Consider the following 10,422-nt stretch of genomic DNA (forward strand, 5'->3'; position numbering starts at 1 on the left):
GCATATTTTTCCCTTAAAATGATACATTCACTCAGTTTAAACTTTTGATCTGTGATTTGTGTTCTATTCTGAATAAAATATTAGATGTTCACAATTATTCACAATTTGTTTAGTGTTCCAACTTTTTTGGAATCCGGTTTGTACATGAAAAAAGTGTTTAAGTAGAGTAACAAATTACATTTACTTCATTACAATTGAGCCCTGCTCTGGGTCACAGTCTGTGAGGAGTTTGGTGTGTTCTCCCTTTGTCTGTGTGGGTTTCCTTCGGGTGCTCCGGTTTCCTCCCACAGTCAAAAAACACGTTGGTAGGTGGATTGGTGACTCAAAAGTGTCCGTAGGTGTGAGTCTGTGACTGAATGTGTGAGTGAAGGACTGGTTCCCCCTTCAGGGTGTGTTCCTCTCTTGTGCCCGGTGATTCCAGGTAGGCTCTGGACCCACCGTGACACTGAATTGGATAAGCGGTTACAGATAATGGATGGATGGATGGATGGATGGTTACACACAATTAATGAATGAATTTGTGTGGCTTCAGTGTTGCTTCAGTTTTGGTGTGCCAGGTTCTAGGTGAAGTTAGTGTACAATGACCTTTAATAATCATGCCTTTGAGTCAGTGCTAATGTTATCAAATGGATGGATGGGTGGATAAATGGACATATAGATCCATTTGGTTGGAAGCATCACACATACTTTGGATTTGACTGCTTGTTTGAAGATGGAGGACTCTGTGGCCAGGCGCCCTGCTGTATAAGCAGTGATAAGGTGTTTCTTAATGTATTTGCTTAGGAGCTGAAGAGAAAGGGCCTCTGACGCAGAAGGGCCCGTTGCCTGCTGCCTTTTTGACAAAGGAGAGCCCCAAAACCAAACACAGTCCTAAATGTCAGACCGATGCCCAGCCATGATGGGAGGGGAGTACAGACGGATTGGGTGATGTTGAGGTGGGTGTAAACCCCACACCCATGCTCTGGCTAGTTTAAAGTCTGTGACGAAGCTTGCTTGAAGATAGAGGTATCCAAGCTGATGTAATAGAACACACACACTTGACAAGCCTTCTTATATTAGGGGTGCATCAGGGTAACAAGTGTGAAAAGTGTGTGTATTTAGAACTAGCACATCAAAACTTAAGGCTGATTAACAATCTACATTACGCACAGCTTTTGCTATCTGGTAGGAAATTAAAGGATCCGACGCAGAAAAGGTAGACCTTCTACCACACCTAGTCAACGCATGCAGAAGAGAATGATGCTGAAAATAACGACAGCAGTAATACTGTTGATTTTAGCTCCAGCTATTAATGCTGCACGAGGGACCGCCAAGGAACGAGACCTTCATAATTTACCATTAAATACAGGTAAGTTGGAAACATTGTTAAATCTTGGTCCGGAATAAATGTTATAATTTTTTTTCACATATACTGTGATTTCTGGATAGACGTCCACTGTATTAGATGTGCTGTGGTCATAAACCTGTCATTCCAGAATAGAAAATCAGACTTCTAGTTAGAAATCAGCTAATTGATATAATGTTTAAGTGATTAATAAGGACATGACAATGTCTTTTGGAAGTTTTGGAAGAAACAAATCTTAGAATTAAGATTAACTATTCTATTGATTATTCCCCATGAAATTAAATATATATATATATATATATTATATTTCAAACACTAATTTAAGTTTTTAAACAAATTTAAATAAATAAATGTGATACAAGGAAATACAGCTCAATGTATTCCACATTAGTTTCTGTAAACGGTGCTCTCCTAGGCACAATAAATGATGGCATTTTCAGTAAGAACAGGTCTGGATATTCTGTTGTCTTGACCACAAGCTTGCCCATGATGCCACCAAGCAATGCCAAGTCCCCTAGCAACTGCCTGACATTTTTCTGGCCACTGTCAATAAGCATGTACATACATTTATTCTTATGAGTGTGTACAAGCAATTTGTCTCTGTCTACCTCTAGTGTCGAGAAACAGAAAAGGACTTTCTAAGGTTTTTGGAACATATTGGCATGCTCCAAGTACTGAGTAATGCATAAATAACTGCAGTTAATGTAGCATGGTGAAAAACACCACAACCTGCCACACACTAGATGGGTTCAAATCCAGGCTTGGGCAGGAACACCATGCTGTGCCTATATGAGCACTTGGGCATATAGACACCTAACACTAGACTACCCTACATATGTAATTAACTCTGGACAATTGTGTTTGCTAAATGCTGTGAATATAATTGGAATAATTTAATTCACATTGTGTCATTTTATCCCAAAGGTATTCAAAAACTGCCAGATCAGTGGACAAATACTTCAGATATCCACCTGATGACAACAACTGGGAGTCTTGCTAAGCTAATAAGGACAGCAGCTGTGACAAAATCTCCTAATGGAGACAGAGAGACAGTACTAACTTCACATAGATTAGACAAAACAACAAGTAGTCCAAGTTATGTGGACAAAGTCTTGGGGGCAACTAAGAGTCTAGGCAGACAACTGAAAATTGCTTCAGTGACAGTCAATTCTAATGAAAAGAAAATCATGCCAGCAACTAACAGGTTTGATAGATACCTTAAGAAAGACCCAGTAATAGATGACCATGAAGCAAAGGAGCATGCCACAACCAAAGGAAACTCTTTTTACAAGAGACTGAAGCTAATCACAGTGACTACTGATTCAAACAAACAAACTAGGAGTTTGCCAGTGACCAAAAACACAAAGATGAGCTTGTCAACCAACAGTCCAGATAGAAGAAAACAGATAATGAAGATTTTGAGTGTTCTTGAGGAGCTCCACAGGTCCATGAACAGCACTCTGAGCAGCCGCCTTACTATCATACCGAGAAGTAAGAAGTCAGAGTTAATTTGACAGAATTGAATATCCAGTGGCTTGTAAGTTTTTTCTTGTGGCTTGTAAGTTCAAAATAGCATAATTCTGTTTTTTGTATTCCTTTAAGGTAATGGCAGTGGACGAAATTTAGGAAAGAAGGGTAAAATGGTATGTTCAAATTGATGATACATCTCAAACAATGTCATGAAATGCAAATGTTTCAATATCACCCTGCAATAATTCTGACGTTTTAATGGGTCCTTAACAGGTAGTGACAGAAGGGAGTTTAAAATCAACTACAATGTCATACGTGGCCAGGACTAGCACCTCCCCAAGACCCAGCACTGACCAGGCTGATTTCAAGATTGCGAATGGGAAGGCTTTCAAAAAATCCTTTCCAACAACTACCAAGAAAACTAATAAAAGAGGTGAGAGAAAATACTCAACTTAGTTTATAATTTTAGCATGTACAACAAATTATTAGCAGTTGACATAATATTGTGTTTAACACAACTGCTGTGGTAGACTAGTGTTTGATTACTGACTCAAGCAACCACATTTCCCTTTACCAGTAAAATTTCTTGGACACATGTCCTAATGGTACATTACCCTACCTGTGTAACATGTCTGAAATTGTACACCTGTAATTGTAATTGTCTAATTAGTGCTATACAATTTAAAAGCCATTGTTCATTAATGACTGCTTTTCTTTTTTACAGTTTGCTTCTGGAAATATTGCTCACAAAATTAGACTTCACAATGTTTCCACATATTTTGACCCTACAATTACTGTTCTTGCAAATGTCTGATGTAATTCTATGCTTATGCACCTCTCATTGAAAAATGTGTAACATGACTTATCCTTTGACCTCCCATGACGTGTGTATTCCTATTGCACAAATACCTTTAAACCTCCCTATCCAGCTACAAGTGACCGCTGTATGACATCCAATAAAACTTTTACAAGCACGCAAAACAAAAGCCCCGATAATAAAGAGAATTTTATTTTTGTACATTCCTTTCTGGGTGATCTTTGTGAAGTGATAAAAGGAATTTTGTTATATCAAGGGTTCACAGAGGTCAAGTGTTGTTGACACTGGGTTTGCTCTTCAGCATGATTACGTTTTTTTCTTTTCCAGTCCTCTTTATATTTTCCAAATGTTTGCTCAGGTTCTAGTCTAAATTCTCTTAACAGGGGTCTCTGTGGTGACAAAGTATATTTAGTAACCCATAAAGCCAAGCGGTTGATATTATGGCTTTAAAAGTGATTTGATTGTTCAGAGGATTGCTAACACTGTTACCCTGGCAACCTGTTAACAAGGTTCTCTTAGTAAATGGGAGAGCCAGTCAGGAAAAAAACTAATTCAGCAAGATAACTAAAAGAATGATGAGCAATTCGGATCCAACATGTCTGCCGACCTTTTCTTCTTTGTACTGTCTACCCCACTATTTTCGGCTTTTGTTTTACAAAAGCATCAAAAAGTAATTAAACTGAAATTGAAAAGAAATTGTATGCAAAAGTCAAACTCTCACATTAACCAAGTCAATAAAATGAGACGTTATATGCACAACACATTTCTAAAACATTTTTATTAAATTTAATCAATTTCAGAGCTTCATAATAGCTATAAATAAAATTACAAGATTTATTAAGTCGGTGGGAAGAAGAATTTTGCAGTGTTTTTACCGTCAGATTTAACAACAACAACAACAAAAATGGTATAAAGGAAATCTCATAAATATCTAAAATAACACTTTAATATAAAAGAATAATAAAGAAAAGTTAAAAGCTAATGTAAATTTTGTTAAGTATCAAACATTTATAGAAAATGACTGTCTACTTTATATGTAAATCCTACTACATTTATTCTTAATTTAATTAGTATACTGCCTGTGTTATTAATTACAAAATAAATTTGCAGATAAATCAAGGCATCATATTTTAAGAGTTGGTATGTTGAAAACAAAACAGATGAATAACACTTTACCAGTTCTAGTGTGGTAGATGATAATACCAGTGCCAGATCTAATTTTCTAGTCCTGACATTGATTGAGGAAAGAATCTGCATGTTTACTTTTACATAGAATGCTTACAGAAAGTGTCTTACAATTAACTGACAATTTTTTAAGCATAAACAACTCAAAACTAGACAATACATTTTCAATTTCCCCCTATGAATGATGAGTAAAATATTATAAGACTATTCAAAACTATTCAGAAATAAAAATGTAAAATTTAACTAAACTTGATTTATATTACTGAATCTGGAGAAAATATCCAATTTCATTTGCTGCTATTTACTCTTTGCAGTGTCCAGATCATGCAATCAATATAATATTTTAACAATGCAGCTCCACCAGTGAGTGCACACTCTCACTCCTTTTCACTCACTCACCAAACATACACATAAAGCTCAGAAATACAACGTTCTTAGTCTAAAGAGCACCCGTACACTCTTAAAATAAAAGGTTTCTAAGTAATTATTGGATTATTCTTGAATTTTTGAATTCAGGTCTTGGAAAAATCAGTGAAGAACATTTACTTTCAATGAAAACCAAATAATCATCCACAGGTAATACCGGAAGTGTAACAATTTGTTTCAATATGTGTGCATGTGTGTGTGTTTATTATGACATTCAGCATTAAAAAAACAAAACAAAAAAACTAAGAGTGGCATTGATGATTGATGATTCACAGATACAGATGGATGCAAATGTGTGGGGGAACTGGGTTAAATTACATGTTTAGTACAAGTGATTATCAGTACACATCCCCTACTGAAAACTGTTAACAACTGTTCACTTAGACTATCAATGAAACATATCTTTTGACCAGGAGTTAAGGTTTTTTGCATCTTACATTTGACATTGAAAAAAAATACAACAGAATAATTTTATGGGTGATCTTGAGTGGTGCAGCAGTCAAAATCTGGTTGCCAAATCTGGGCAGTTAGTGTACTCCATTGCAGTGGAGTAACGTTAGTGGCAGTTTGAATGGATTATATATTAAATGATGTATGTGCTTGCCTGAAATTTCAGATGTTACAGTCTATCTAACTATCAGGTGACATTGATGACTAATGTTAAGGAGAAATCTTGATTGAAAAAACTTATAAATGTGTACATGAGATGATACATTCATTCATTTATTGTCTGTAACTGCTTATTCAGTTCGGGGTCCCAGTTGTCTGGAGCCTGACCAGAATCATTGGGCACAAGGCGGTGATACACCCTATGGGGCACCAGTCCATCGCAGAGTACCACACACTCATACATTTACACCTATGGACTTTTGAGTAGCCAATCCACCTACAAATGTGTGTTTTTGGATTGTGGGTGTAAACCAGAGCAGCCAGAGAAATCCCACACAGACACTGGGAGAACACATCCCTTCACAGACAGTCACCTGGAGCGGGGCTCAAACCCACAACTATCAAACCCTGGAGCTGTGTGACAGCAACACAATCTGTTGCACCACCATGCCAGCCTAAGATGTTTTGCTATATTTCTATTTCTTTGGACAACCAAATGTCGTCCTTCTATGACATCACCTCAAGAAGCTTGTTTGGCACCTTAATTTTTAAGAGTGTATGTGTGTTTTTTGCCAGGTTTACTTGATCTTTTTGGCAACATCCAGATAGGCAAACTCAATTTCTCTCTCTGCAGGGCAGGTGTTGATAAACTCTTCTCTCTGATAGGCAGAGTTCAGGTATCGCCAGATCCCCGTCATGTCACAGGGAATCTCAAAACCTCGATACTTCTTTGCAACAATCTGTGACAAAGTAAAATAATATAGTTATTGAACAGCAGGAAAAAACGGGGGGAAAACAAAACAAAAAAAACACACACACATTAGCCACAATCTTAAAATACCATTCTTGCTTATCCATTCATTGTTTACGTATCTGCTTCACATAACATAAAGGTACACATTGAAGTACTGTGATTACAGACTTTAGTCCACCTGTTGTTCTGCAGACGTAGCCTCCTTTCACCCTGATTTTCTGGACCTCCGTAAGACCACCACAAAGCAAGTATTATTTTGTTTTTCTTTAGATTCTAGCCTCAAGATGTCACATGTCCTGAAACCTAACTGGTTGGCAAGTACATTAATCAAAATGACCTTCAGCAGTAAAATTCAGTACACACTGCATTAATGAGATTTGATTCTCTGTATTTTGTTTGTTAAATGGTCTTTTTATAGACCATTTGGTAATATGAACTTTGTTAGTTCTGTAGTAACATTTGGCCATATCAGTGGAAAAATAAAAAATAAAAACAAAATACATATTATAATTTTCTTCATTTGATTAAAGAATATGCTGCACTTTTGGATACTTGTGTTGTGAAACATCTGATACTTTGTAATAACTTCTGCAGCTGTGTTTATTTTATTTATTAAAATATACCCATATTGTTGTTCCTGTTTCCATATTTGTGAAGGTTTACTATCAGGATTAAAATTTCAGGTGAATATTAGACTTGTGGACCCATGATGGTTTCAAACAAACTGACAAAAACAAAAATTAATCAAATTTCTTGAAAAGCCAGGCCTTATTTACATAATTGGCCATCACATAATTAGCTTCACTGGTGTACTCTATTTCGTTATATTACAATAATTTCTGTATTACAGTATGCCAACCATAATTGTTTGCATAAGAGCATGTATCCTGTGTTCAGGTTTAAATGTATATTTTTATGTAGATACAATTCTATATTGAATAAATTAACATATTCAAGTACCAGGGGTACTTCATTTTTTATATATTACATATTAACTGTAAATATTATAATTTATTATAAGTTAATCTGGTAATCTAAACTAACTATATTTGTGGGAATATTCATTTTGAATACATTTTGGGAAAATACTGAGGTTTAAATCTTATGAAGCTAAAGTAAAATGCTGTGAACTATGTTCATTAACCTTACTGCCCATATTATAGGAAGTCCCTATTGGAAAGTCTGTCGATTAGGTGGCAAATTTGCAAAGCTTCTTGGTATTTCTATCCAGTTATACAAGGCCAGACCCCTATGAGAAGAGACATGTAAACCTTAAATTGTTTGGTTTGATTTGAAATCACTTGTACAATCATTTATACAAATAATGTAGCATTAAGCATTAATAGAGTATTATCCTATACATATTTGCTTTTTAATAATATGTTGGCTATTGTAATTTTATACTGTTTAGGTATAATAGCAGAGAATACAATTACCTTGAGGATATGCAGTTTTGGAAGTAAGTTACAATCAGCCAGAGTCAATTCCTGTCCGTCAAGGAAGCTACGTGTGGATGGACCTGGGTCATCTGTGCTGTTGTCATCAATCTCTTCAGGCAATGGAGACTGCAAGTATTCATCCAGTTTTTTCAGAGATTTCAGCAGAGCCTTCTCCAAGCCTAATACATATAACAAATATAAAGGTAATGAAAAATTTTATGCTAAAACATTTTAAATGAATTCAGTACTATGCAAAATTCTGAGGTCATTAATACATTATTGAATTTTCTATCAGAATGGCCAAGATGTTATTCATATTCAAAGGGAATACATAAAGAAATAAGAAAAATGTAAACCTGATGTTATTTTATGCATAGTTTTAACATTTGTTACATATGTTTGTTTCCACATTTTTTCATGGTGAAAAGTGAATTAAACAAATAAGTAAGCTTAAAAAGAAATCAAATATAGTTTGTAACTTTAGCACATTTATGTATATTGGCTTACATTTAAAAATGATGTTTAAAATATTCATATATGTATATAATTTTGTGTGTGTGTGTGTGTGTGTGTGTGTGTTTGGGTGTGTTTACCATCATTTGCTTCTTTGCGTGAGTTCTTAATATAGGCAGAGAACTTTGCAAATACATCTATTCCTGCTGTGTTTGACTCTGGGTGCTTGACAGCCAACCTTGTGTACCTTTGGAGGAAAAGATATAAGGTAAATCAGATAACCATTAGATGGGACAGTTAAGTAGAATTCATTTTCATGACGACTGCAAGATTGGATGAATGGAAAACATAATATTTGTTTTATTACCTTGGAGGCACAAGTTTTTCCTCAAGAAATTCCTCAATTTTGTTAACATCTACCAGTACTTCACCATTAAATGTCATGAAAGGAGGATTGGTGCCAGGGGCCAGGTCCTGCAGGTCAGCTGGTTTCCTGCAAGAGGTATATACCATTTAACAAAGACACTGCATAACTCACAAGAACATTTGGTCATATTTATTTATTTATTTATTCATTATTTTTATTATTATTATTACTTTATTGCATTAACGGCAGGTCAGAGAGTTCATTCTAAGCAATGAAGCAGTTTTTTGTAAAAAATTAAATTACCTCTTGAGATCCACAGTTGTGACATTGAAGATGACTCCTTTTAGCCAAAGAATCATAAAAAGTCTTTGAGAGAAAGGACAGTTTCCTATACTTTCCCCATCACTTCCTGCCTGCAAAAATAAAAAATAAAAAAAAATAAATAAATATATATATATATATATATATATATATATATATATATATATATATATAGTCAGTTGGAAATGAAGCATTTTGGGGTTCTTTAATGGCCCAGAATTCAAAACATTGGCCCTATTATATGGAGACTATATGGTATATGGTTATTATATGGTTTGATCCCGGCTACTACTTCAGCAATCCGAGTATGGGTGTTCTATATAGTACAGCTTGCTTTTCTCTCTTGGTGGGTAGCCAAGATATATTCACTGAATTTAAATAAATGTGCATACAGAAATACATTAATAATATGTCATTTATGGTCAGATGAATTTCTTTCTCTGTCTTTTTCTTTTTGAAATCATCCCTTTAATCAAAATAGGCTTAATAAAATCAGCTTTTTTAAAATTCCATATAAATGTAAGATATTAGTTTTATAGATTTAAGTCTTGTGAAATATATAGCATTTTGAGAGAAGTATGAAGATGAGTACAATGGGAAACTGATCATTTGTTTTACTTGAAATGTGTTATAATAATTGTAATTGTGTTAAAGTCATTGTGGTGTGGCAAAAAAAACTAAAAAAAAAACTAGAGCAAAAACATTCCAGCCATGTAACACAGACAGCTTTTATATAGCAACATCATATTCAGGATATCTTACCTTCACAAAGAGCTCAATAATAGGAAATTGAAACCTTTTAGCTTCGCTATCAAACCAAGCCATTGTTCAAAAAAAAAAAAAAAAGAAAACAAACGTAAAGTTGTTTTGTTCTTCACTACTCTTCTTTTTTAGTAGAACTGAACTTTTACAGAACACTCCCAGATCCTCCCTATTATACTATTAAAGATCTACATCCAAATGATAATTTTCATATTTTATTATTATTTGCCTTTGTATCAGAGTCTCCCCTTATGTTCTAATGCTCTCTGACAATGTGAAGCACACTGAAATACGCTGTCAGATACAGCTGCATGCCGGGACTTGGCATTTAATATAAAACACTTGGCCTTTGTTATAGCACACAAATATCAATAGCTGGCTTGTTCATGAGCTACAGTACAGTGAAGTATTTTTTTTCAGAAACCTCTTTGTTCTGAAAAAGATAGCCTTACATAAAGACTGACAAAGGATAAT

At 34.8% G+C, this 10,422-nt stretch overlaps 2 protein-coding genes across 2 annotated transcripts; one reads left to right on the forward strand and one right to left on the reverse strand.

The window, feature by feature from the left end:
- Positions 1-2,712: 2,712 nt before the first annotated feature.
- Positions 2,713-3,571, forward strand: urp2 (urotensin II-related peptide). The gene is made up of 4 exons (XM_066655756.1): positions 2,713-2,836; positions 2,948-2,988; positions 3,089-3,248; positions 3,540-3,571. The coding sequence occupies exons 1-4, from the start codon at positions 2,713-2,715 to the stop codon at positions 3,569-3,571; spliced, it is 357 nt and encodes a 118-aa protein (XP_066511853.1).
- A 1,088-nt stretch (positions 3,572-4,659) lies between these two features.
- Positions 4,660-9,224, reverse strand: LOC136686227 (chloride intracellular channel protein 4). Its single transcript, XM_066659853.1, has 5 exons — positions 9,169-9,224; positions 8,866-8,991; positions 8,639-8,745; positions 8,043-8,224; positions 4,660-6,592 (listed from the first exon to the last, which is right to left on the reverse strand). The coding sequence occupies exons 1-5, from the start codon at positions 9,222-9,224 to the stop codon at positions 6,431-6,433; spliced, it is 633 nt and encodes a 210-aa protein (XP_066515950.1). The 3' UTR covers positions 4,660-6,430.
- Between the last annotated feature and the right edge of the window lie 1,198 nt (positions 9,225-10,422).

This window comes from Hoplias malabaricus, chromosome 2 (assembly GCF_029633855.1).
Source record: "Hoplias malabaricus isolate fHopMal1 chromosome 2, fHopMal1.hap1, whole genome shotgun sequence".
Lineage (NCBI taxonomy): Eukaryota > Metazoa > Chordata > Actinopteri > Characiformes > Erythrinidae > Hoplias > Hoplias malabaricus.

Coding starts and splice junctions, on each gene's coding strand:
- LOC136686227 (XM_066659853.1), bottom strand. CDS start 9,224: ATGATTCTTTGGCTAAAAGGAGTCATCTTCAATGTCACAACTGTGGAT. Junction 8,992..9,168: donor ACAACTGTGGATCTCAAGAG/GTAATTTAATTT, acceptor TACCTCTTGCAG/GAAACCAGCTGACCTGCAGG. Junction 6,593..8,042: donor CAAAACTGCATATCCTCAAG/GTAATTGTATTC, acceptor ACTTTGTCACAG/ATTGTTGCAAAGAAGTATCG.
- urp2 (XM_066655756.1), top strand. CDS start 2,713: ATGAGCTTGTCAACCAACAGTCCAGATAGAAGAAAACAGATAATGAAG. Junction 2,837..2,947: donor CCTTACTATCATACCGAGAA/GTAAGAAGTCAG, acceptor TATTCCTTTAAG/GTAATGGCAGTGGACGAAAT. Junction 3,249..3,539: donor CAAGAAAACTAATAAAAGAG/GTGAGAGAAAAT, acceptor TCTTTTTTACAG/TTTGCTTCTGGAAATATTGC.